Below are 26,929 nucleotides of genomic sequence, written 5' to 3'. Positions count from 1 at the left end.
TTTTATAGCTGTGTAAACGCAGCGTTCGAAGGTGGAAAGGCAAGTGGAAAGGCACGCTCGGGTACTTGTTCTTTTGTTATATACTCCTTTTAGTGACAAGGGACGTGGGTGGCACGTTAAACCACAGAGCCTAGGACTCTTTACCTTTACCTTTTAGTGTCCAGCTTGAGCGGAAATAGTTAGAGGACAGGAGGGGTCAGAAATTGCTGGTCTCTTAGTTGAGCTGACAGTCACTGAAGTCTCTCATCTCCCTTTCCTGGGATGTGTGTTTTCACTTGAGGGAAAAGCCTGTTTTACTGCTGTCTCTCCCTTTGCATTTGCTTCCAGTTTGGGCTGATATTTGGGCCAAGGAACGGGCTTCCAGCTGCCGACCGCTTAGTCTAAAAACTGCCACCTTGTGCAATAATGAAAATCAGTTCGACAAACAAACCCGCCCAGCTTCTCTTGCCGAACCCAAGAGGACAAAGAAAAACAACCTGGGCAAAAACAAGAGGGACAAAATCAGTTTGGGGGAATGGATGACTGCTTGCCTGGAAACACCATGTTAAGCAGTCAGGGCTTTCCTCAAAGAACCTAGGGAACCGTAGTTTGCCAAGCAGGCAGAAGGTTGTTGGGAGAACCTGTATCCCCTTACAGAGCTACAATTCCCAGACTGGTTAACAGTCAACGCATCTTCCCATGGAACTCTGGGAATTGCACTCTGGGTGGGGTCGTCCTAACAACTCTCAGCACCCTTGACAAACTACAGTTCCCAGGATTCTTTTTGGGGGGGAGGCCGTGAGTCCATAAAGGGGTATGATACTGCTTTTAATGCACAGTGCAAATGGAGACCCATTTAGCATTTGTCTAAGTGTCTTTCGCTTTTAATTAATCTCATCCTTATTTTGTCTTACTGAACCATTTCTTGTCTTTTGCATAGAGAGGCCAACAAATGTTAAGAATGATGGCTGGCATCCGTCATCTCAGGAGACAACGGAGGAGGCTGCCTTTGGGGGTGAGGTCAAGCTGTTGGAAGGTTGCAGTTCCTGCTGTGGCTGTAGAGACCGATGCGGGAGAGACATGTTTCGCTGAAGCTGGGGCAGATGAAGGCATCTGGTTGTGCTATCGCAGATGAATGATGGCATTGTCACTCTGAGCTTCTCCCAGCAGTCATTTCTCCTCTGGTCACTGCTATCGATACATGACTTGACTGCCTGTCTCCAGGCACTGCGGTTATATGCAAGGGATTCCCAACCAGCCGGATGCAAGCCTTCATGTCATGTTTGCAGACAGCATTGGCCTGCTAATAATAATAATAATAATAATAATAATAATAATAATAATAACAACAACAACACTTGGTTTTGAATGAATGAATCTTTATTTGCATCAGCCACTGGCCTTAGCAAGAAAGCAACAATACAATATACAAATAAAAAGTCAATTATATAAAATACAGTTCAGGGTTTTGGATCAATAGTCAAATAGTGGGAAAAATGACACTTGGTTCTAGCCTGGCCTTTTTCTCTCGACTCTGTGCTGGGCTGCTCTTTCTAAACTTTCCTGTTAAGAAACTGGTCGAAACTTGAGACACTTCCAGCAGTAACATCCCTCCTGCCCCCCCCATCGATTGCCTCCTTGCCTCTTGCAAAACGGGTTCCTCAAGATATCTTGCCTTTGGGTTTGGACACACAAGGGCTGGCAGAGAACAGCCCGTCTCCCTGGGAAGAAAGAGGTGAGGCCATGAAACTTTGTCCGAACGGGACTGTGCAGAGTTTTTAGAAAAGCACCACTTTGTGCTTATTGTCCCAAGACTGTTAGGGGTTGGCTCCAGGAATAGGGGAAAGAGACTGGGAAGCTGACTCACGTTGAGTCATGCCCTTGGTCCTTCCAGCTTGGTATTGTTTCAGCATGGACTGGCGGCCGCTCTCTAGGGATTCAGGTGGGGTGTTTGTGTTTTCCAGCCCTGCCTGGAGAGCCCAGGAATTGAAGCTGGGCTTTTGGCAGGTGCTCTACCGGTGAGCCACAAAATACAGATCCCAGCCTTCGTAATTCTGAATGAAGAACTGATTTACATAGGCATCTGCTGCCATACCTTAAATCAGGGGTTGGCACTTTTTTGTTTTGCCTCCTGTGGCCCCAAAGTTCCCCTTTCATGCTGACTGGATGCAGGAGAAAGGGGCTATTTCTGCAACAGGTCTTCATCCTGCCGTGACCCCAGACCACTAACTGTCATGGGTGACGTCCAGCTGGGGACGTCGGGACCAGGGGCAAGATGGTGGGGTGGGAGCAGGAACGGGAGTCCAGAAGCCAGGAGTCAGGAAGCCAAGGGTCCGAGGGTCAGGAAGCAAGGAGTCAGGGGTCCGAGGATCAAGAAGTAAGGAGTCCAGGAGCCAAACGCAGCAAGGCAGGGAACGTGTTGCTGTGGTAAAGAGCTGAAGGGAAATGCTGACCTTATATCCCTTCCAGGCTCTTGCCACCAGGTGCTGTGAGTTACCAATCGGCCTCACCTGTGTGGCCACGCCTTGCCTCTTCAGAACAAACTTAGGAAGGCCCCAGTCCTGCAAAGTCCTATTGGTCACAGGGCCTGGCTCCTGCACGCACCCCTGACACTAATCTTCTGCTCCTGCCTTAAGTGGCCGCAGTGTGAGGGGGTGACTTCTTGGTTCTCCCCTCCCTTTTGCTGGTTTTCCAGATTCTTCCTTCACAGCACAATCCCATCTGTATTTAATACAAATCAGGGTCTGTCATTGTGCATCTGGTCTTGATTCACAGTCACGCTGCATGATGGGCTTTGTAATACTACAGCTGTTGGTGTTGTTCTTTGGAAGCCATGGTCCAGGTCTTCAACAAAGGGCTTTCTGTGGGTTCTGTCTGGTGGTGGTGGTACGAATATAAGTGAACACAATAGAACGCCCATGTTCAATTATTATATCGCTGAACACTCAATTCTGGGAGGAAGACAATATGGGCAAGGGAGCTGCTGCCTTCAGGCCCTGCATGCGAGTTCCTTGGAGGAATCTGGTCAACCATGACTGGATCCCCAGCCTTTGTAGAGTTGTGTGTGTGTTTGAGGTTGAATCCTGACTTGGGGGACAGGAGACGGGCGGGTGTGGAGGACCTGAATGGGGTAACTGTGCCCCTGAAGGACCAGGTGCACAGCCTGGGAGTCATTTTGGACTCACAGCTGTCCATGGAGGCACAGGTTAATTCTGTGTCCAGGGCAGCTGTCTACCAGCTCCACCTGGTACGCAGGCTAAGACCCTACCTGCCCGCAGACTGTCTTGCCAGAGTGGTGCATGCTCTAGTTATCTCCCGCTTGGACTACTGCAATGCACTCTACGTGGGGCTACCTTTGAAGATGACCCGGAAACTGCAATTAATCCAGAATGCGGCAGCTAGACTGGTGACTGGGAGTGGCCGCCGGGACCACATAACACCGGTTCTGAGAGATCTGCATTGGCTCCCAGTACGTTTCCGAGCACAATTCAAAGTGTTGGTGCTGACCTTTAAAGCCCTAAACGGCCTCGGTCCTGTATACCTGAAGGAGCATCTCCACCCCCATCGTTCTGCCCGGACACTGAGGTCCACCTCTGAGGGCCTTCTGGCGGTTCCCTCACTGCAGGAAGCCAAGTTACAGGGAACCAGGTGGAGGGCCTTCTCGGTAGTGGCACCCACCCTATGGAACGCCCTCCCATCAGCTGTCAAAGAGAAGACCAACTACCAGACTTTTAGAAGACATCTGAAGGCAGCCCTGTTTAGGGAAGCTTTTAATGTTTGATGCATTACTGTATTTTAATATTTTGTTGGAAGCTGCCCAGAGTGGCTGGGGAAGCCCAGCCAGATGGGCAGGGTATAAAATTCTTCTTCTTCTTCTTCTTCTTCTTCTTCTTCTTCTTCTTCCTCTTCCTCTTCCTCTTCCTCTTCTTCTTGTGATCCAGCAGATATCTTCTTATGTCCACTGCCACGATTGTCCTCAGCGCTAGCTGATAATGTATGGAAGTTCTCCAGACTTGAACATCTAAATTAGCTGCAGAAGAGCTTGCTAGAGCCCTCATCATGTTACTGTGTGACCTTTACAGAAGCTTACAATTACATGTGGACCCCCGGCAGCAAAACATTGCATCATCAACATGCTACATAACCAGTTGAATCCCACCCCCACCCTCACCAGAACAAACCAATCCAAACTTGGGGAAAAATCAGTGCAGGTGACTTACAACAGCCAGTTATGTAGGGGGGAAATCAGACACACTTAGATACAAGCAAACATGGAGAATTTATGAATGCCACCATTTTTGATCCTTGCTCATTAGCACCGCACGATTCTATTCGGTGACCTTCAACAGGACTAGTGCATTGCACACCCATAATCATCCTTGAATCCCTTGCTTGATTTGATTCTGATTTAGATTCAGCCACCTGACCGACTGACTACCTTTTGGAGCAAGCTACCTTCTAGGTGAGTATTTTTCTTTCCTACAGCCAGGGGGCTGATTCTCTTGGGATCTCTGTTTGGTGGATATTGCAAATTTTATGACATTGCAGGTGCCCTGTGTGAGCTCTCACCCTTGGCTCTTCTTGATAAACATTAGAGCATAGCAAGTATTTCTGACATAGTTTGAAAGGCCAAAATTGGTTAAGGAAGACATTTCTCTCTCTCCAAATAATCTTTATGAGTTTTTCAATTAGATACTCCACATACACATATTGTATTACATTTTACATTTATACTTGTTCTTCAGAGCTGACTTTCCTCCTTCCTTCCTTCTTCTGGTTGTTTATATCACATATAATTTTATCACATTATTTTCTTCCATTTGATATCTTGTTATTCATTTTCCATATTTGTCCATAGTGTAGCCATAAAGAAATAAGTCCTCATCTTTATACCATTCTTGCTGTCTGTCTGTATTCATTTATTTGAATTCATTTTTGAATAGGAGCTCAATGATCTTAAACACAAAACAAGGTGGTCCCTTACAACTCTGCAATTGGTATATGATTCTATGGTTGAGGATGATGGGATTTGGAGACCAGCGACATTATGGCCCTTTCCAAAACAGAATAACCACCAAAACACAGACACCCTTTTGCAGTTCTTCGGATTTTGCAATGCTGTTCTCCATCCAAACCGTGCTTAAACAAACAGAATCTATTAAGGGAAAGTGTCCATAGGGATGAATATATGAGCAAAAACAACATGCAAAATGCATTCTATCTGGGAGAATTGCTTGCAAAAAGATGCACCGTATTAAGAACCACACAGAAAAATGTATTTATTAGGAAAAATTCACACTAAAACGCTGGTGAATTTTTACGAGGATTGCAAAACCCAAAAGCACATTTCTGCAGAAACGTAAAGAACTGATTTTAAAGTGGGGGAAAGATGAGAGACATGAAACTAGCAGATCCATCCCTACTGAGTGAATGAAGCCCAATTCGCACCATACATTTTAAGCAGTCGTATGCCGTTTTAAAGAGGCATGGCTTCCTCTAAAGAATTCTAGGAACTGCATTTTGTTAAGGGTGCTGAGAGTCGTCAGGAGACCCCTTGTCTCCCTCAGAAAACTACAGTTCCCAGAGTCCTCCAGGAAGAGGGGTAAAGGTAAAGGGACCCCTGACCATTAGGTCCAGTCGTGGACTACTCTGGGGTTGCGGCGCTCATCTTGCTTTATTGGCTGAGGGAGCCGGCGTACAGCTTCCGGGTCATGTGGCCAGCAGGACTGAGCTGCTTCTGGCGAACCAGAGCAGCGCACGGAAACACCGTTTACCTTCCCACCAGAGTGGTACCTATTTATCTACTTGCACTTTGATGTGCTTTCGAACTGCTGGGTTGGCAGGAGCAGGGACCGAGCAACGGTACCCGTTCCGGTACTTCCAGGTTCGGTGCGGTGCATAACCCGAAAACGCGCAGCCTGAAGCGTCTGTAACCCGAGGTATGACTGTACTCTGAAAGAGGGCATGTTTGCCGGCTGGCATGCTAAACAGCAACATGTCCAATGGCAGCATTTTTGCTGCCGATCCCTATTATGGGCGATGGGTGTGGCTCATTCCACCTCAGAGCGAAAACTGGGGGAGGTTACAACAATGCCTTTCTTTGATCTTTGAAATGTCGGTGTACCTGGTGCAGCCACCACCCCATGGCTCCAGTTCAGCTGAGCCCTGATTCATCCTGGAGTGGTAAAATGTCTGTACGCCCTAGTGAGTTTGGAGAACCAGATGCACCTCTCTCTTTCTGAAAACTTGACAGTTGTAGCCTGATTTTTCTTCTTCAATATGCACTCAGTGGAATTGTGTGGGGAGTTGATGTTCATTCTGGAACCCCTCTGAAATTGTAGGGCCGCTGTAGGAATATTTCCATTGAACCTGCAAAGCAAGTGAAAGGGGACATCGTGCCACAGCAGAACAAAATGATGGTGGTGGTGGTGATAATAGTAAGAATACCAATACCAATATTTATTTTTTAATTATTTTTTTGAAATAATTTTTTATTTGGTTTTCGAAAATATAAACATACCACAAAAACAATTCCGAATCCAAATGTCGAGATCACTTTGAATCTCCTGACTTCCTCCCCATCCCTTCCATGCGCCCTATTAATCCTATTTTCAACTGCATATCACTACTTCTTCAATAATAATATTTATATGCTGTCCATCTGACTGGGTTGCCCCAGCCACTCATGGCGGCTCATGATAAAAAAATAGTAAAAAACACAATACAGCATCATACACAAAAAACTTCGCAGAACAGGGTTGCACGCAGAGCTCTGGAGCTGGCTACCTGGCCTGTCGCCGTCTTAACCTGAAGCCCAGGTGTGCATGAAGAAGGCGAGGACATAAGAATAGGCTGCGGGATCAGGCCCATCTAGTCCAGCATCTTATTTTCAAACGTTAAAGACTTCCCTAAACAGGGCTGCCTTCAGATGTCTTCTAAAAGTCAGATACAGTGGTACCTCGGGTTACATACGCTTCAGGTTACATACGCTTCAGGTTACAGACTCCGCTAACCCAGAAATAGTACCTCGGGTTAAGAACTTTGCTTCAGGATGAGAACAGAAATTGTGCTCCGGCGGTGCGGCAGCAACAGGAGGCCCCATTAGCTAAAGTGATGCTTCAGGTTAAGAACAGTTTCAGGTTAAGAATGGACCTCTGGAACTAATTAAGTACGTAACCAGAGATACCACTGTAGTTGTTTATTTCCTTGACATATGATGGAAGGGCGCCACTACCGAGAAGGCCCTCTGCCTGGTTCCCTGTAACTTGGCTTCTCGCAGTGAGGGAACCGCCAGAAGGCCCTCAGCGCTGGACCTCAGGGTTCAGGCAGAACGATGGGGGTGGAGACTCTCCTTCAGGTATACTGGGCCGAGGCCGTTTAGGGCTTTAAAGGTCAGCACCAACACTGAAAGCAAACCCTGCTTGGTAATGAACTACCATACCCTCCAATATTTCTCAGATGAAATTAGGGACATTAATAAATAACAACAACAACAATTATAATACCCTGCCCATTTGACTAGGTTGCTCCAGCCACTCTGGGCAAACTTCCAACATATATAAAAACATAATGAAACATTAAACATTAAATGCCTTCCCTTCTCCTTGGTTCAGGGGTCGCATAACTCCATCCCCTCCAACATTTTTCCGATGAAAATAGGGACGTCCTGAGGAAAAATGGGACATTCTGGGATCAAATCTGAAACCAGGACAGCTTCTGCAAATCCGGGACTGTCCCTGGAAAACAGGGACACTTGGAGGGTCTAAACTACTGGTCACCCAACTTTAAGCTCCTGTTTTTCATTTGTAGCCTTGTCCATACTTATCTCACACCTGATATCAAAAGTATTGGTGGTAGATGGGTGTCGTTTGTGTGAATGGGTCGCCCTCATGGGCCAAATCTGGGCTGAACGAGGCCTGTGGGCTGGTAGTTCCCCATCAATTCAATGGTAACAAGGTTACTCTGGGAGTTTTGCTGGGGTAATGAAAAGGGGCCAGAATTTGGCCTCTTAGCCTCCTCTGATGTGCACTCACAGCAATCTGGTTTAAGAGGAAACAGACTGCAAATTGCTCAGGATAGTGTTGCATTCTTGCACAATTTCCTCAAGCTGGGTTTTCCCTTGAGAGTGCAAGCTGGTTTTAAAACAAAAAGCCACCAGTTTTAACAGGTTTTTCTCATAATAAAAAGAATCAGTTGGTTAGGGCAACATTCCTGAGTGAGGCAGATTTGAGAGCAAAGGGACAGAGCAGGCTTTGGAAGGTGAATCAGCTCAGCACAAGACACCCCTATCCAATGTATTGGTAAATGTATGTTTGACATGTAGGCTTAGGTGCTAACTCCTCTCACACAGTCTGAGAAGCAGGGCGTTGAATAGCATAAAAAATACACAATAATATAAATAAACTGGTATTATAAGAAAAACTGATCCCTTTCCCTTATGGGGTGTTCTGGAGCCCATATTGAGTCTTTAAGTGGGCTCTATATCAGTAGGAGAAAATAACAGAGGCCAGCCAGAGTGTTGTTGTTGTTGTTTAGTCATTTACTCGTGTCCGACTCTTCGTGCTGATCATGGGTACTGAATCCTGATCATGGGTACTGTTGTTGTTTAGTCGTGTCCAGCTCTTCGTGACCCCATGGACCAGAGCACGCCAGCCACTCCTGTCTTCTACTGCCTCCCACAGTTTGGTCAAACTCATGCTGGTAGCTTCGAGAATACTGTCCCACCATCTCATCCTCTGTCGTCCCCTTCTCCTTCTGGCCTCCATCTTTCCAACATCAGGGTCTTTTCCAGGGAGTCTTCCCTTCTCATGAGGTGGCCAAAGTACTGGAGCCTCAGCTTCAGATCTGTCCTTCCAGTGAGCACTCAGGGCTGATTTCCTTCAGAATGGAGAGGTTTGATCTTCTTGCAGTCCATGGGATTCTCAAGAGTCTCCTCCAGCACCGTAATTCAAAAGCATCCATTCTTCGGCGACCAGCCTTCTTTATGGTCCAGCTCTCACTTCCATACATCACTGCTGGGAAAACAATAGCTTTAACTATATGGACCTTTGTCGGCAAGGTGAGGTCTCCACTTTTTAAGATGCTGTGTAGTATACACCAGAGTATACTGAGAAGCAAAGCGGCTAGTAAGCCTGATCTTTATTCAAAGAACAGTTGCAACAGGGTCCCCACTCACCACATGTGGGAGAACCCCAAACAGTGGTGCGCAAGCTCTTATATAGACTTTTGAAATTGCCCACCCTGTAGCCCAAGACCCCCCCCCCGAAAAACATCAAACATCCATCACAGAAGGAGGCGGTCTACAGCAGAAATCCTGTCTGCCAGGATACCTCATAATGGTCACTGATTGCATTACCTGGGCAGCCTGGCCATTCTTTTGTGATGGTTAATTCTTTAGTTCCTGAATTCAGGTCACAGGCTCACCCTGTTTGTACAGAAATACGCCTTTAAGACAGGATTTGCAAGCAAAAATACAGTGGGAAGGCTTTCCCCATTTGCCTCCCTTATTGCAGTGGAATATTTGAGGTAATTTGGAGAGTAAAAATGGCTTCAGGATTGCTCTCCTGTCCTATTTCAGACACAGGGTTCATGTATTTTGATATGTGTGCATTTATGAATATTTATTCTCTATCTGAGACCTTAAAATTCTTATAACACTGGGTTGCCCCAGCCACTCTGGGTGGCACTCAATGTATATAAAAACATGATAAAACATTAAGCATTTAAAACCTTCCTATACAGGGCTACCTTCAGATGTCTTTTACAGGTTGCATAGTTATTTATCTCCTTGGCTCAGGGTCACATAACTACATACCCTCCAACATTTCTCTGATGAAAATAGGGACGTCCTAAGGAAAACTGGGATGTTCTGGGATCAAATCAGAAACTAGGATGGCTTCTGAAAATCTGGGACTGTCCCTGGAAAATACGGACATTTGGAGGGGCTGATATTGTGGCTGGAGGTGAGGAGAAACTGTAGGCTCTTTCTTTTTATTTCCTGTAGGAAAAGGGAATTTGCTGTGCATTTGGGGAAATATTTGTTGCCACCTGGTGGCACAATAGAAGAATGCAAGGTTTTTCTGCAAGTGGAGATACCCTTTTTTTTGCAGATCAGGGAGCACCCAGGCTTTGCCCACAATCAGTGCCGGATTTACGTATAAGCTAAACAAGCTATAGCTTAGGGCCCCACTCTCTCGGGGGATCCTAAAAAATATAAAGGGGAAAAAAACCTGGATGTACATTTCCAAAATATAAGATAAAAAACAAATAAAATAAAACCTACATACAGAAGAAGTGTTTTGTGTTGAGTAGGCTCCCATGATGTAAGTCATGGGCCCTGCCTGCTAACCTGCTTCCTCAAATATCACTGGTTTGCTCATTTCTGTATATACAGTGCCTACATTCTGCATGGACTGGTTGCATGGTAACATGCGCAAATAGCTTTAGATACCTATTAGGTCCATAAATTACCATATAGATATATTCAACACAAAAAACAGCGACAATTTGTTGTTGACAAAGGACAGCTGGACATATAAAGGGCCCCATTACCTTCAGTAGCCGAGGGCCTCATCAAACCTAAATCCGGCCCTGCCCACAATATCAGCTTTATTAAAATAAACAAATCTTAAATCAATATAATACAAATGTAGAAATAAATCATAGAAGGTTCCAAAGTTCTGCTTAGCTACTTGCGGTCTCTATGAGCTCATGACACAATTATTAAGGTTAATGGGCTAAAACAGGCCACAACTTTATTGGTTACAGGTGATGAGCAGTATTGGCTTAGGCATTGGACCTAAATGACTATATCTGTCTCTAGCCTGTCTGCTGGAAGTCTAGGAAGGATTAACCCCCAGTAGGGGGAGTCCTGCTGATGCACATCAACTAGAAACTCCCCCAGGATCACCGATAGGGGGCGTGCCTTGGGCCCTCACCTCCCTAGGCTTCGGACAGGGCTACACCCCCCAGAATCCTTTATCGGACTACCCTTCAATATGCGGGGCAGGTGATGGCACTACCTCCCCTCTTCCATCTACAGAATACTATCAGTGCCTAACCACCAATACCCAGAAAGTTGTGACAATTTGCTACGAGGCAGGCGAAAACCAAGTGGCTGGTGCCAATTTTGCCAAGTGGAACAATTCCTACCAGGCCCCTCGATGGCGACCAAGCAAGGTCAAGGAACGAAAACCTTATAGGGCGGGAGGGTGGGAAAAGCAGGAATAGCTGGAGGGTGGACAAAGAGGGAGATCCACGGCTGCGTCCTGCCTTAAATAGGGCAGGCCATGCCCCGGGAGCAACCTGATTGGCTGGCTAGGAGGTGATGCAGCCGGGAATCCACCAATTGCACGGGGCTGGCCTCCCACCCCCTACGCACGTGGAGGGGCCACGAAGCCCACAACCCCACCTCCTCCTTAAGGTGGAAGTGGCTTTGCTTTCTCCCCATCAGATCAGATTCCTTTATGTGTACAGTGGTACCGCGGGTTAACTACTTAATTTGTTCTAGAGGTCTGTTCTTAACCTTAAACTGTTCTTAACCTGAAGCACCACTTTAGCTAATGGGGCCTCCTGCTGCTGCTGTGCCACCAGAGCACGATTTCTGTTCTCATCCTGAAGCAAAGTTCTTAACCCAAGGTACTATTTCTGGGTTAGCGGAGTCTGTAACCTGAAGCGTATGTAACCTGAGGTACCACTGTATATAGACCATACCTGTCAGGTGTGCATGCAGGAGCCAGGCCCTGTGAGCAGTAGGACTTTGCAGGACTGGGGCTTTCCTAAGTTTGTTCTGAAGAGGTAAGGCGCGTCCGCACAGGTGAGGCCAATTGGTAACTCACAGCACCTGGTGGCAAGAGCTGGGAAGGGATATAAGGTCAGCATTTCCCTTCGGCTCTTTGCCACAGCAACACGCTCCCTGCCTTGCTGTGTTTGGCTTCTTGTTTCCTGATCCTTGAACCTCGCCTTCGTGACTCCTGGCTTCCTGACCCTTGGACTCTTGGCTTCCTGACTCCTGGCTTCTGGACCCCCGTCCCTGATCCCACCCCACCATCTTGCCCCCGGTCCTGATGTCCCCTGCCAGGACTTCGATCGCCCATGAACCGGACCGTGACAATACCATTGATAGAAGTTAACTTGGACCCAAATAAAGCTATATAGAACAGATATGCAGGAACCAAAACTGAGGGTGGCATTGCCTTTTGGCAAAGTTCTTGATGCCGCATGCTGCCACCTTGTGGCACAATAGGACTCGGCAGGCTGCCTTGCAAATGAAGAGGCAAGACAAGGTTGGAGTCTACACACATAAAAAAAAGAACGTTCTACAGCTGGTGTTTTGTTAGCCCCCAAAGTGGAAAGCGAATGAGGTCCTGACTAAAGAAGAATGGCAACTTAAACTGGTGGAATATGCGCAGCTTGTGGACCTATCATATAGAATAAGAGAACAAGAAGAACATATGTTTAGAAAAGATTGGAAAACGTTTGTTGAATATATTGGGGGGGGGGGGATTGTGTACACTTGAAAATGTTGGCAGCATTAACAGGGTAAACGAGTTTTGATGGATGTAATAATGGAAATACTGAATGGAAATACTGTAAAATAAGCAGGGATTTATGGTATGGAAAATAAACCATGGAAAGAGAAGAAGGGAAGTCACTGATATGTTAAGATTGTTTAAAATGAATATTTGTAATTGTAAAACAGAAAATTGAATAAAAATTACACACATACACCCCCCCTGTTCTGAAAATGCTTTTTTAAAAAGCGTTTTAAAAAATACATTGAATTTTCCATATGGCTCACCATCGCCATCTAGTGTTCCATTGTATATGGCACTTAAAACACACTTAAAACATTTTATTTGCAGCTGAGTAGCTGAGTCCAAGGTTAAAGGAACCCACGTGACAATGAGATTGTATTAAAAACGATTATTTACCATACTTTTCTGTGTATAAGACAAGGTTTTTTTAACTCTAAAATAATGTTAAAAAAAGGGGGTCGTCTTATACACGGATAGTGCATTGGGGTGATGGGTGATTGGTTGCAGTCGCAAGCTTCGGGGGTGGTTGGTGGCTGTGGCAAGGGCTGCTGTGGATTGGTTGCTGCTGCGGCAATTGAGTGTGCGATTGCCGGCTGCTGTTAGTGAGCAGGTAGACGATTTTGGCATCAGTGATGCGAATGATTGTCAGCGTTTGTAAGTCGGGTTAGTGATTTTCTGCACACCCCCCCTAAAAAAAAGCTCAACAACCTTGGGCAATGCCCGCCCCCCCAAGTTAAACAACTTTGGGCCATCTCCCCCCATTTTCTTGAATTTGAGTCACCCAAAATAGGGATCGTCTTATACACAGAAAAATACTGTATGTTTGACAACCCAGGTTCCACTGTATTGTGATTTTATCTTGTGAACCACCCCTGAGACTTGCAGGTATACAGTGGTACTCGGGTTAAGAAATTAATTTGTTCTGGAGGTCCGTTCTTAACCTGAAACTGTACTTAACCTGAGGTACCACTTTAGGTAATGGGGCCTCCCGCTGCGGTGGTGCGATTTCTGTTCTCATCCTGAAGCAAAGTTCTTAACCCGAGGTATTATTTCTGGGTTAGCGGAGTCTGTAACCTGAAGCATCTGTATCCTGAAGCGTCTGTAACCCGAGGTACCACTGTAAAGTGATATACAAATGTATTTGTTTATTTAATAATAATAATAATAATTAATAATAATAATAATACATGGAGATGCCAGGATGAAAGCTATGACTGGCTTGCAAGCAATGCTTGTGCTTTCCTGCTTAATTTCACCTTGGTGTTGTTGTTTTTTTACAGTTTGTCTCAACAGAAATCTCCTTGAGTCACTGAAGCCTTCCCTGGGATATTAAGCATCTCTAAGGCAGGTGGCGTGACACATCATAACTCATATTATAATTAACACAACATAACAGCTGGGTTTCCCTTGTCCCAGCATAGATGCCTTCTGCAAAAGCGTTTCGCTTACATAATCCTCCAAGAGATAAAGCCTTTGCTTCCTCTGGTTTTGTCTCTGTGACTTGATGGATCGGCACCAATACTAGGGGGTTTCATAACCCTTGCTTATTATTCCTCTGTTCACACCCTCGCTGCTGCCAGGATCCACAGCCTGGCGACACCTCGCCCAGGGCTCCTGGCTGGTTTCGACATTCTGACTTTCCCCACAATCCTCCGCCTCCCTTTAAAAAGGGAGAGAGGTAAAACCGGCAGCTTTTAGAAGGAAGGCTAAGCTTAAACCGGGCACAGGTAGGTCCTCAATTGTTTCTGTGCTTTCAAGAAATGGGCTAGGCCAGGGACGGGGAGCTCATTACTTCCCCACTCTGATGTTGTTGGACTCCAGCTCCCATTATCTCTGACTGTTGGCTGATGGGAGGCAGCAGTGTGGATAGATAATTTTGTTCTTGGGATTATCCGTTCTTATTGCTGGGCTTTAGATTCATAGACTCATAGGTAAAGGGACCCCTGAGCATTAGGTCCAGTCGTGGCCGACTCTGGGGTTGCAGCGCTCATCTCGCTTTATTGGCCAAGGGAGCTGGTGTACAGCTTCCGGGTCATGTGGCCAGCATGACTAAGCCGCTTCTGGCGAACCAGAACAGTGCACGGAAACGCCGTTTACCTTCCCGCCGGGGTGGTACCTATTTATCTACTTGCACTTTGATGTGCTTTCGAACTGCTAGGTTGGCAGGAGCTGGGACTGAGCAATGGGAGCTCACCCTGTCGTGGGGATTCGAACCGCCGACCTTTTGATTGGCAAGTCCTAGGCTCTGTGGTTTAACCCACAGCACCACCCGCGTCCCTTCATAGACTCATAGAACTCCAGAATTGGAAGGGATCGCGAGGGTCAAGTTCTATTGACTGAGCTATCCTAGGTCTAATGATGCTACAGCTGGGCTGGGGAAATCTGTGGCCCTCTTTTGGACTACAAGACCTGCCAACTCTGGCCATTGGCTGTGCTCACAGGGGATGATAGGTCCAGCAACATTTGTGGGACCATTACATCTTCCATCAACCCTGGCTGTTGACCATGCTGGCTGGAGCAGTTGGCAGGTAGAACCCAACAGCATCTGCCCATCTTCTTTTTTTGAAGGTGAGGATGATTATACCTCCATGGCAAAGTGGACACGCAGGAGGTCTCTCTGGGTAGGACTGGGGAAGACCCCTGTTTGAATCCTGGAGAGCTGCTGCTTCTCAATGCAGACAGTGCTGAACCAGATGGACCAAAGTCTGACTCTTTATAATGCTGGAATGGGGAACATGTAGCCCTTCAGAAGTTGCTGGACTCCATCTCCCATCATTGCTGAGCATTGGCCGTGCTGGCTGGCGCTGATGGGAGTTGGAAGCCAATCACACCTGGAGGACCCCAGGACTGAAAGTATGACCCCTCCCCTTTTCTGTGGCACCGTATATTGTTGCAAATGGTCTTATGGGGAGGCTCTCTTTGGATGGTACATGTGTCTGGCTTCACTTCCTTCCAAATGTGGAAATCCAGCCCTACTGTGCTTGTCTCCCCTGCCCTCTCTGCCTGAGGCAAAGGACAATCTGTGAGGAAATAATAGATTCATCCAAATCTGTATGCAGAACTACTGCTTCATCAAAATGTAATTTATTCTGGTGATGCTGCCAGTAAAGCCCTGTTAGGATCTCTCAACATACACGCCGTATCATCAGCATAAAGACTCAACAAGTGTTCTCTGCACTGTCCCCTCGTAAATTCAGCCAGATGCAAAAAGAGTGAAGAGCAATGGGGACCAGGGACATCTCTGTTTAGGACCCCTTCAAATAAAAGTCGGTGAGGAATCCTGATCCTGGGTACTGTTGTTGTTGTTTAGTCGTGTCCAGCTCTTTGTGAACCCATGGACCAGAGCACACCAGGCACTCCTGCCTTCCACTGCCTCCCGCAGTTTGGTCAAACTCATGCTGGTAGCTTCGAGAACACTGTCCAACCATCTTGTCCTCTGTCGTCCCCTTCTCCTTGTGCCCTCCATCTTTCCCAACATCAGGGTCTTTTCCAGGGAGTCTTCTCTTCTCATGAGGTGGCCAAAGTCTTGGAGCCTCAGCTTCACGATCTGTCCTTCCAGTGAGCACTCAGGGCTGATTTCCTTAAGAAAGGATAGGTTTGATCTTCTTGCAGTCCATGGGACTCTCAAGAGTCTCCTCCAGCACTGTAATTCAAAAGCATCAATTCTTTGGTGATCAGCCTTCTTTATGGTCCAGCTCTCACTTCCATACATCACTACTGGGAAAACCATAGCTTTAACTATATGGACCTTTGTTGGCAAGGTGATGTCTCTGCTTTTTAAGATGCTGTCTAGGTTTGTCATTGCTTTTCTCCCAAGAAGCAGGTGTCTTTTAACTTTGTGGCTGCTGTCGCCATCTGCACTGATCATGGAGCCCAAGACAGTAAAATCTCTCACTGCCTCCATTTCTTCCCCTTCTATTTGCCAGGAGGTAATGGGACCAGTGGCTATGATGTTGAGCTTCAGACCATATTTTGCACTCTCTTCTTTCACCCTCATTAAAAGGTTCTTTAATTCCTCCTCATGGGTACACACTGTGGCATAATTCACTTTATAACAACTAAGCAGTTGCTGCTGTAGATTTATCCTCCAACTGGTATTTGTTCAAAACACCCAACAAGCAACACCATTCCAGGGAATCAAATGCTTTATAGGTATCTGTACCCAATGGAGTTTTCCTCCTTCTATAATCAAATGTTACATTTAATAAATAGCATACTGGATCTGCCATATGTGTATTGGGTATGAACCCTGTCTGATCTAAATTCATAATTGTTGCAATCAACCTGCACACATGAGATGCCAAAACTGATATAATCATTTTCTTTAATCCTGATTAAGCAGGGTGAAAGGTCTGTATGATCCCACTTCCTGCCTATCTTGTCTAGGTTTGAGTGAGACAATAATCTGAGAAGCATTCAATGTCTTTTGGGTGCCTCTTCCCTGCCATACCTCATTATACAAAATTAGTCACATCAGGTATGCTGTGAACTGCCCAGAGATCTATGGATAAAGGGTGGGATACAATTATAATAATGAAAAAAATAATGTTTCAGCTTTCAAATTGCAGTCTTACATTTCCCAAATATAACTCAGTCTTATTCTCCAAAGGTTCAGTTATTTGATATAAATCAGAATAATATTCTGCAAATATATTATGAATAGTCTTGTGATTAAATGTAAGCCTTCCATCTCTTTGTTTCATAGAATGTTGTCTACTGCAATATCTCTCCTCACAAACTTGGATTATATATAATGTTGTCTAGACCAGCTTTAACCCATCAATATTTTATTTACCACAGGTCTTTAATAGCAAGATGATGGCCAGCCAAGAGATTATTCTGCTTATTCTGTGTGCTCTGTCACAAGGTAAACTTGAAAGCCAATTGAAACAACAGGAGGATGTGGTATGATCATCAGCATGACTGTACCACCTGATAATGCATGGGGATAGAGTTACCATAATTCAGGGTCGGATTTAGGTTTGATGAGGCCCTAAGCTACTGAAGGTAATGAGGTCCTTTACTGTCTACCTGTCCTTTGTCAACGACAAATTGTCACTGTTTTTTGTGTTGAATATATGCTATACGGTAATTTATGGACGTAATAGGTATCTAAAGCCATTTGCACATAATAAAGGTAAAGGGACCCCTGACCATTAGGTCCAGTCGTGACTGACTCTGGGGTTGCGGCGCTCATCTCGCTTTATTGGCTGAGGGAGCAGGCGTACAGCTTCTGGGTCATGTGGCCAGCATGACTAAGCCACTTCTGGCAAACCAGAGCAGCGCACGGAAACACCGTTTACCTGCCCGCCGGAGCGGTACCTATTTATCTACTTGCACTTTGACGTGATTTTGAACTGCTAGGTTGGCAGGAGCTGGGACTGAGCAACGGGAGCTCACCCCATCGCAGGGATTCGAACCGCCAACCTTCTGATCGGCAAGCCCTAGGCTCTGTGGTGTAACCCACAGCGCCACCCACGTCCCATATATAGAAATTTATGGACCTAACAGGTATCTAAAGCCATTTGCACATCACAAATAGGAGCCAACCTGCTGTATGTAGGTTTGATTTTATTTGTTTTTTATCTTATATTTTGGAAATGGACATCCAGTTTTATTCCTTTAATTTTTTGGCCCCCCCCCCCCCCAGGGAGTGGGGCCCTAAGCTATAGTTTGTTTAGCTTATACATAAATCCGGCACTGCCATAATTCATTGAGCAGACCTCAGTTAGGATTTTAGCCATCGGTTGGCTTGCATTGGAATCAAGAGGAGTGGTGGAGCTTGGAAGGAACGCTGTGAGCCCTGGTTTCACACACCCGTATCACTTCGCAGTTTTCCTTTTGTGTGTTCCCAGCTTCGGGGTGCTTCAAACTCATCACCCCCTCCAAGTGGGGTGCAAAGCCGGCCAACTGCTCTGAACCGTTGAAGGCCCTCCCGCCTGAGTACGTCATCATCATCCACACGGCTCAGAATCCGTGCAAAACGCGAGCCGAATGCTCCAGAGAAGTCAGGAATGCTCAGGATTATCACCTGGGCCTCAAAGGGTGGTGCGATGTGGCCTATAAGTAAGAGCGTTGTTCTTTATTCTTGTACTAAAATATCTTAATTGTCTCTTTTCCTTGCTGCATTTCTGTTAGCCGAGATCGCTGTTTGACTTTGCGTAAGCCGCTTCAAATATCAGCTTAACAATAAAGTAGCCTACAGTGGTACCTTGGTTCTTGAACTTAATCCATTTTGGGAGTCTGTTCAACTTCCGAAACCATTCAAAAACCAAAGCGTGGCTTCCGATTGGCTGCAGGAGCTTCCTGCACTCAAACAAAAGCCGCGTCGGATGTCCGGCTTCCGAAAAACGTTTGCAAACTGGAACACTTACTTCTGGGTTTGGGGTGTTTGGGAGCCATATTGTTGTGCAACTAAACTGTTCAGGAACCAAGGTACGACTGTATATATACATATATATATACTGCCTGAATGGGTTTCCCTATACAGTGGTACCTCAGGTTAAGTACTTAATTCGTTCCGGAGGTCCGTTCTTAACCTGAAACTGTTCTTCACCTGAAGCACCACTTTAGCTAATGGGGCCTCCTGCTGCTGCCACGCCGCCGGAGCACGATTTCTGTTCTCATCCTGAAGCAAAGTTCTGAACCCGAAGTACTATTTCTGGGTTAGTGGAGTCTGTAACCTGAAGCGTATGCAACCTGAAGCGTATGTAACCCGAGGTAGCACTGAAGCTCAAACATAAAGCAAAGAGGCAGCTCTTTGTCCCATAGCGCTTACTGCTTCAGAGCTGGGTCGGATAGGCTCAGAATAATCTGAACCCCTTTTGCAAACAACAGAGGAACTGAGGCAATAAAATAGATTCAGGTATTGTGAGCCCCAACCTGCCAATTAGTAATTCAACCGAGTTTGCGATGAGCCCTCATTACACTGGAACTTGGGGATATTCCAGTGGAATTAAATGTTGCAAGATACACGACAAACAAAAGAAAGGACATCTTCACACAGCGCATCATTGTAAACAACTAACTCTGTTTTTTATTTAAAAAGTGACTGAGAAAGGTGTTGGATTCCAGAATAATGCACCAAGTCAATAACTGTTAAAAAGAGCTTCAAGTCTTACTACAATCACACTGAATTCATATTGCTGTGAATCCGTGTTGTTTGTTTTTCCATATAGGAAATTGCTGCTGTATTTTTGCTTTTAGACTAGAATTTTGCATGTATTGAAGGACCTAGACGACTTTAAGCACGGTCCATTTTGCTTGTTTTATAACACATGTGTAGCAATGATATATGCATGTGTTGTTTACTTTTTCTGCTGTAAGTCTATTTCAGTTGCTTTTGGAAAAAAAAAAAAGAGCAACTAATAAATTTTAACAACAACAAATCGTTAAATGATCGCACTAACTCCCACAAGGGGCGTGAAGGTCACCGTCTTGTATGGCTTTAAAAGATTAGTCACTTTGAGGCCTCATTTGGATGAGGTATTTGCATCTATCTAGCAAACAAAACAAGAGGTGTAAAGGGGAAAAGTGAGAAAAGAAGGGCACACTCGATCTCTCACTCACTTCCTTTCACACCCTTCAATGTAAGAAGCCATATCTGTTCAATTTCTCTCTGTGTCTCTTCCATAACGTAAGTTCAGTTTGCTACTTCTTCAATTTGCTTTGCTGCTATTTTTAAAAAGCCACCATGAACATTTGTTACAATTTGTATTTTAATTAAAACATTATTTTAATTAAATGTAAATTTAATTAAAATATTGACATTAAATTTCAATATTTTGCCTATTGTCTTCGTTTCTTTGCAGACAGTTTAATATAATGCATTCTTGTATGTTGTTTTCATTTTCCATATATATATATATATATATGTATTGGAGAACTGGATTGTTGGAGATCTGGATTGTAAAATTCAGGGGAGAAAGTAGATTTTGTAGGATTCGATTACGGTGAATTCTTTGAGGAGATGCAGATTTCTCCCCATCCTTAGTCTTTGGAGTTTTGGAGTACAGAAGTCACAGCAGCTCACAAGAATATATTTTCTCTCTCTTTCTTTCTTTCTTTCTTTCTTTCTTTCTTTCTTTCTTTCTTTCTCTCTCTCTCTCTCTCTCTCTCTCTCTCTCTCTCTCTCTCTCCTTCCTTCCTTCCTTCCTTCCTTCCTTCCTTCCAGCTTCCTGATTGGTGAGGATGGGCTTGTGTATGAAGGGCGCGGCTGGCGCAATGTTGGATCTCACACCTACGGCTACAACGATTTGTCCCTCGGCATCGCTTTCATTGGCACCTTTGTAGGTGAGTAGATCCAGGCCTTAGGAGACCTTTAACCGAGTCATATCATTGGCTCATCTAACTCAGTATTTCCCGCACCGACTGGTTTCAGAGAACGGTCTTTCCCCAGCCCTACCTGGAGATGCTGGGGATTGAACCTGGAACCTTCTGCAAGCAAAGCAGGTGCTCTACCACTGAGCTATGGCCTCATGCCTAGAAACGAAGATTCCAGTCCCCATGGTGATGGATCAAGGGGTAACTTTAAGAGGAACAGAGGAATCTATATCATCTATCTATCTATCTATCTATCATCTATCTATCTATCTATCATCTATCTATCATCTATCTATCTATCTATCTATCTATCTATCTATCTATCTATCTATATCTCTATCTATCTATCTATCTATCTATCTATCTATCTATCTATCTATATCATCTATCTATCATCTATTTATCTATCATCTATCATCTATCTATCTATCTATCTATCTAATCTATCATCTATCTATCTATCTATATATATCTATCTATCTATCTATATCATCTATCTATCTATCTATCTATCCATCTATCTATCATCTATCTATCTATCTATCTATCATCTATCTATCTATCTATCTATCTATCTATCTATCTATCATCTATCTATCATCTATCTATCTATCTATATCTATCTATCTATCATCTATCTATCTATCTATCTATCTATCTATCTATCTATCATCTCATCTCATCTATCTATCTATCTCCACTTCCATCGTTTTGCCCGGACACTGGGGTCCAGTGCCGAGGGCCTTCTGGCGGTTCCCTCGCTGCAAGAAGTGAGGTTACAGGGAACCAGGCAGAGGGCCTTATTGGTAGTGGCTCCCACCCTGTGGAACGCCCTCCCATCAGATGTCAAAGAGAAAAACAACTACCAGACTTTTAGAAGACATCTGAAGGCAGCCCTGTTTAGGGAAGCTTTTAATGTTTAATAGATTATTGTATTTTAATATTCTGTTGAAAGCCTCCCAGAGTGGCTGGAGAAACCGAGCCATATGGGCGGGGTATAAATAAATAAATTATTATTATTATTATTATTATTATTATTATTATTATTAAACCAGTGATTTTTTTCTGGGGGGACTCAGGAGTACGCATACCTCTAAACTTTTTGTGAATCTAAGTCTGGCCTCAGTGAGGGGCAGTATTTCAATATGAGCCACGGGGTTGCTGGTCTGCCTTCATCCTTCCTAATGGCACTGGCTATCTACCATCATAAAAAGGGCCTATAGATTCCCAGTGAGTCTCCCAATAAGATTGTTCTCATCAGCCACACATAGCCCTGCCCAGTGGCCAGGGAGTTGTAGATCAGCAAACTCTGGAGGTTTCCTGGTCTCCTCCTCAAGCTGATGCTCCCACAAATGACCCAAGAGTCACCACTGTTGAGCCTCAGAATGACAAACCTCTCCAGCAGGATCATGGAGGAGAAGGCTCTCCATGGCTACAAGCCACAGGGACTGTGTTTTACCCCTGTTTTTACCCCTGTTGGGTTGGCACCCTTAACCCTACTGGATTCCTACCAACCTAAATGGAAAGCTACACTGCATGAAAAGCTAAGAGGCTAAGAGGTTTCCCCCACAGGCTGTAGGTTATGAGAAAGCTAGAGCAATAATCCGCCAACGAATTTGGGATGTGGAACTCCAATGCCACGTGAGCGAGATGAATAAAAGATAATGGGAGAGGATTTACCCCAGCAAATTACTTGTCAAAATTAAAGTAAAGGTAAAGGTACCCATGCCTGTACGGGCCAGTCTTGACAGACTCTAGGGTTGTGCGCCCATCTCACTCAAGAGGCCAGGGGCCAGCGCTGTCCGGAGACACTTCTGGGTCACGTGGCCAGCGTGACAAAGCCGCACCTGGTGAGCCAGCGCAGCACACAGAAACGCTGTTTACCTTCCCGCTAGTAAGCGGTCCCTATTTATCTACTTGCACCCGGGGGTGCTTTCGAACTGCTAGGTTGGCAGGCGCTGGGACCGAGCAACGGGAGCGCACCCCGCCGCGGGGATTCGAACCGCCGACCTTTCGATCGGCAAGCCCTAGGCGCTGAGGCTTTTACCCACAGTGCCACCTGCGTCCTGTACTTGTCAAAATTACAAATACCCAAATACAGACGGTCATTTACCCTCGCTAGATTCAACGTGCTGCCATCTGCCTTAATGCAGGGCAGATTCGAGGGTAAACCATATGCAGAACGAGTCTGCCCCTGTGGCTTGATGGAGGTAGAAACTGTCTCTCGGGTCTTGTTACGCTGCCATTTCCACGGGGATATACGCTCGGTATTTATCACTCCTGTTACACAAAAATCTCCAAATGGGTCCGAATTTCAATGTCTAAAACTGCTGGTAGAGGACAAGGATCTAGAGATCACGCTAAGGGTGACCAACTTCGGTGCGGCTGCCATAAAACTTAGGGAACAAGCTGTACTACCAAAATGATTAAGGTTTTGAATAATAAGTTTAGGTTATATTTTAGTGATCAAGATTTAACATATTTTTTAAACTGCCACTATATCTGAATTGTCTCTGTTATACCCAATTGTAATTTAATGTATTCCTGTTGTGTTTTATGAGTTTCCTGATATTGTAAGTGACCTGGAACTGGTCTGTGACTGTAATAATAAAATTCTATTCTATTCTATGTTTTACCCCTGTTGGAGGCTGTAAGCTTCTCAAAACCAGATGCTGGGAATCGGGGGAGTGTGACGTGGCAGCTAAAAAAGCCAATGCAATTCTGGGCTGCATCAACAGGAGTATAGCATCTAGATCAAGGGAAGTAATAGTGCCACTGTATTCTGCTCTGGTCAGACCTCACCTGGAGTACTGTGTCCAGTTCTGGGCACCACAGTTCAAGAAGGACACTGACAAACTGGAACGAGTCCAGAGGAGGGCAACCAAAATGGTCAAAGGTCTGGAAACGATGCCTTATGAGGAACGGCTAAGGGAGCTGGGCATGTTTAGCCTGGAGAAGAGGAGGTTAAGGGGTGATATGTTAGCCATGTTCAAATATATAAAAGGATGTCACATAGAGGAGGGAGAAAGGTTGTTTTCTGCTGCTCCAGAGAAGCGGACACGGAGCAATGGATCCAAACTACAAGAAAGAAGATTCCACCTAAACATTAGGAAGAACTTCCTGACAGTAAGAGCTGTTTGACAGTGGAATTTGCTGCCAAGGAGTGTGGTGGAGTCTCCTTCTTTGGAGGTCTTTAAGCAGAGTCTTGACAACCATATGTCAGGAGTGCTCTGATGGTGTTTCCTGCTTGGACTCGATGGCCCTTGTGGTCTCTTCCAACTCTATGATTCTATGAGTTGTTGTTGTCCTGCTTGCAGGCTTCCCATGGAAGCATCTGGTTGGCCACTGTGGGAACAGGATGCTGGACTAGATGGGGCCATTGGGTTGATCCACTAGCCAGGCTTATGTTCGCTAATGATCTCAACCTTTGGACTGCATGCTTTGTATGGGATGGTGCAGAGGAATCTCTGGATGAATTCCACTCTTGGGAGGTTCTCAAGGGAACACAGTTTGCATTGTCCTGAAGGGGAGGGTGTTGGTCCTCTGAAGTCAAAGGTTGCTCTGTGATACATTCCTAAATTAGGCCTGGATGTGTGTGAAAGAGTCAGCTTGCTACAGAGCAATCTTTCAGAAGTGAATGTTCTCCAGTTTTTGTTTCACGGAAGAAACTGAAGTACAGCGGTACCTCGGATTAAGAACTTAATTTGTTCCGGAGGTCAGTTATTAACCTGAAACTGTTCTTAACCTGAAGCACCACTTTAGCTAATGGGGCCTCCCGCTGCCGGAGCACGATTTCTGTTCTTATCCTGAAGCAAAGTTCTTAACCCAAGGTAATATTTCTGGGTTAGCGGAGTCTGTAACCTGAAGCATATGTAACCTGAAGTGTATGTAACCTGAAGCGTATGTAACCCGAGGTACCACTGTATGCTTTGATGCAACACCCCTGCTTTCCCCCACCTGCCCTCCAGGTGTGTGCTCTGAAAACATGGCGCATGGCCGAAGACATTCTAGAATGTTCTAGAGTGATGAGTCCATTCACATAGATCTATTGAGTCCCTTTGTTGAAAAGGAGATTAAGCAGATTCATGGAGAATAAAGCTATCAACAGCTATGTCTTTGGTCTACCTCCGGTCAATGGGAAACAAGAGTTGGAGAGCACTCATTTTCAGCTTGTGGGCTAACCAGAGACGTCTGGCTAGCTACTGTGAAATAGGATGCTGGAAAATGGACTTAGAACCTGGCTGGATCAGACCAGTGGTTTCTCAGGGAAATCTGGTTGGCCACTGTGAGAACAGAATGCTGGTCCAGATGGGCATGTGGCCTAATCCTGCGGGCTCTTCTTATGCTCTTAAAAAAAATTGCATAGCTAACGGGTGTGTTTGTAAAAACTCTGGAGTCTCATGCCACCATCCTTTTCTCTTCTAGAGAGGTCTCCCAATGAAGCAGCATGGAAAGCTTTGAAGTGCCTGCTTGACTTCTCTGTCAAGGTCGGGTACCTCTCTCCAGATTACCTCGTAGTAGCCCACAGCGACGTCAGTAATCTTGTTTCTCCCGGAGAGCCGATTCGTTCGGAAATTTCCAAGTGGCCCAATTACAGGCACAACTGAAGACTTCTTCACTCATCCGCTGCAGAGCTGGAAGTGTTAGAGAGGAATGAGGGTGGCTCCAAGTGAGACCTTACAACAAAATGCCACAGCCTGGACTGCAACTGTTGAGGTTTCCATCCGTTCAGACATGCCTTTCCCCAGGATATTTCATTTCACCATTCCGCTGTTTTCCATTTCCTCTCTCCAAAAGGCACTCATTGTTCAGTGGCTGCTAAGCATGCTCAGCAGGTACGTACTGTGCTGTTTTTAGGTTTTTAAATAAAACTCTCCTTAGCGGTTCTCTCATTAATGATCTCTTGCACTTCTGCTAATTTTGGCATCCCCCTTAACCTGCTGATCTCTCCCTCTTGCATGTGTGCAGTGCGGTTTTGGCAACGTAACAAGACTGAGTTTGCTTTGAGCATATATGATTTGGGCGTTCCAGATATCAGACATGTCCAACAGGTTGATCGCGACTTACTGGTTGATCGTGGGGTGTTCTTGGTTTATCTTTTGTCCCCTGGTGATTTGTAACCCCCCCCCCCCAAAAAAAAAAACTTTGGCTCCTAAAAAAAGCTCAGCAAATCTGGTTCATTCTCCAATGACAATTGGTAGATCACTGCCAGTTTTTTAATACTGTGAGTAGATCACAAGTCTCTTGGGAGTTGGACGTGCCTGCTCTAGATGGTTGGGTTGCATCATGGCGGTTGCTTAACATGTTAATATATTTACACACGAATTCCACAAGGGGGAGCTTAGAATCAACATTGTTGTGGTGTAAATAAAGAGATCTACAGTCCTTTGTGTTTTGGAATCTGTGGCTCTGCTTAATTCTGAGAGAGGAAACAGCCTGGAGTGGTGGTGGGACATGCAGGGCTTTATTTCAGCCAAAACGCACTGGAACTCAGTTCCTGAACCTCTCAGGCAGGCATCATTGCCATTATAAGAGAACATGAGAGGCATTCATGGTGAGTTCTGGCCTCCTCTCTCCCCTCGCCCCCCAGAAAATAGCACTTGGTAATTGACATCTTGCAGCTAAGCATCAGGAGTCCAGGTTCGCAGCTTGATAATACAGTGAGCGTAGATAATTAAAAAGGAGGATTTATTGCAAAAACAAACAGAAAGCTCTGGACAGCTCTAACAAAGCCTCCTGCATCATTACTCATGATGAACCTTCTGAAGATTCCTTCCGGGATTTGCAGAATATATTGAAACGACACCCCTTGCACCGTTTGTTTTGCTTCCTATCTAGAAGCCCTCCCATTCGTTGACTCCTTGGAGAGATTAGATTAGTGCCCAACTCTTCCTTTTCCAACAAACTGTCCCCTTGTCTTTTCCGTGCCTATTTGAGCTTCTAGCATGCTTTGGCAGTGTTCTAGCCTGCTCTCAGCTACTCTGTTATCAGCTTGCCAGTCAAGGTCAGGAAGAGCTGATTTCTGCAGCTGCCAGCTCTCCTTTGCCTGCCTAACATCAAAGCCTCCCTGTTCCTGGCTGCTTTCTGCAGTT

General features: G+C 45.4%; 1 protein-coding gene across 1 annotated transcript; it reads left to right on the top strand.

Annotated features, from left to right (window-relative positions):
• The first annotated feature begins 1,636 nt into the window (after positions 1-1,636).
• On the top strand, positions 1,637-25,965 carry LOC310666180 (peptidoglycan recognition protein 3-like). Its single transcript, XM_083416853.1, has 5 exons — positions 1,637-1,714; positions 17,316-17,382; positions 18,371-18,581; positions 20,689-20,807; positions 25,263-25,965. Exons 2-5 carry the CDS (start codon positions 17,331-17,333, stop codon positions 25,442-25,444), a joined length of 564 nt encoding a protein of 187 aa, XP_083272979.1. The 5' UTR covers positions 1,637-1,714; positions 17,316-17,330; the 3' UTR covers positions 25,445-25,965.
• The last annotated feature ends 964 nt before the right edge of the window (positions 25,966-26,929 follow it).

Source organism: Podarcis tiliguerta (genome assembly GCF_965153285.1).
Source record: "Podarcis tiliguerta genome assembly, chromosome: 16".
Taxonomy (NCBI): Eukaryota; Metazoa; Chordata; class Lepidosauria; order Squamata; family Lacertidae; genus Podarcis; species Podarcis tiliguerta.
This window is presented reverse-complemented; position numbering and strand designations above follow the sequence as displayed.

Coding starts and splice junctions, on each gene's coding strand:
- LOC310666180 (XM_083416853.1), top strand. CDS start 17,331: ATGATGGCCAGCCAAGAGATTATTCTGCTTATTCTGTGTGCTCTGTCA. Junction 17,383..18,370: donor TCTGTGTGCTCTGTCACAAG/GTAAACTTGAAA, acceptor GTGTGTTCCCAG/CTTCGGGGTGCTTCAAACTC. Junction 20,808..25,262: donor TTTCATTGGCACCTTTGTAG/GTGAGTAGATCC, acceptor TTTCTCTTCTAG/AGAGGTCTCCCAATGAAGCA.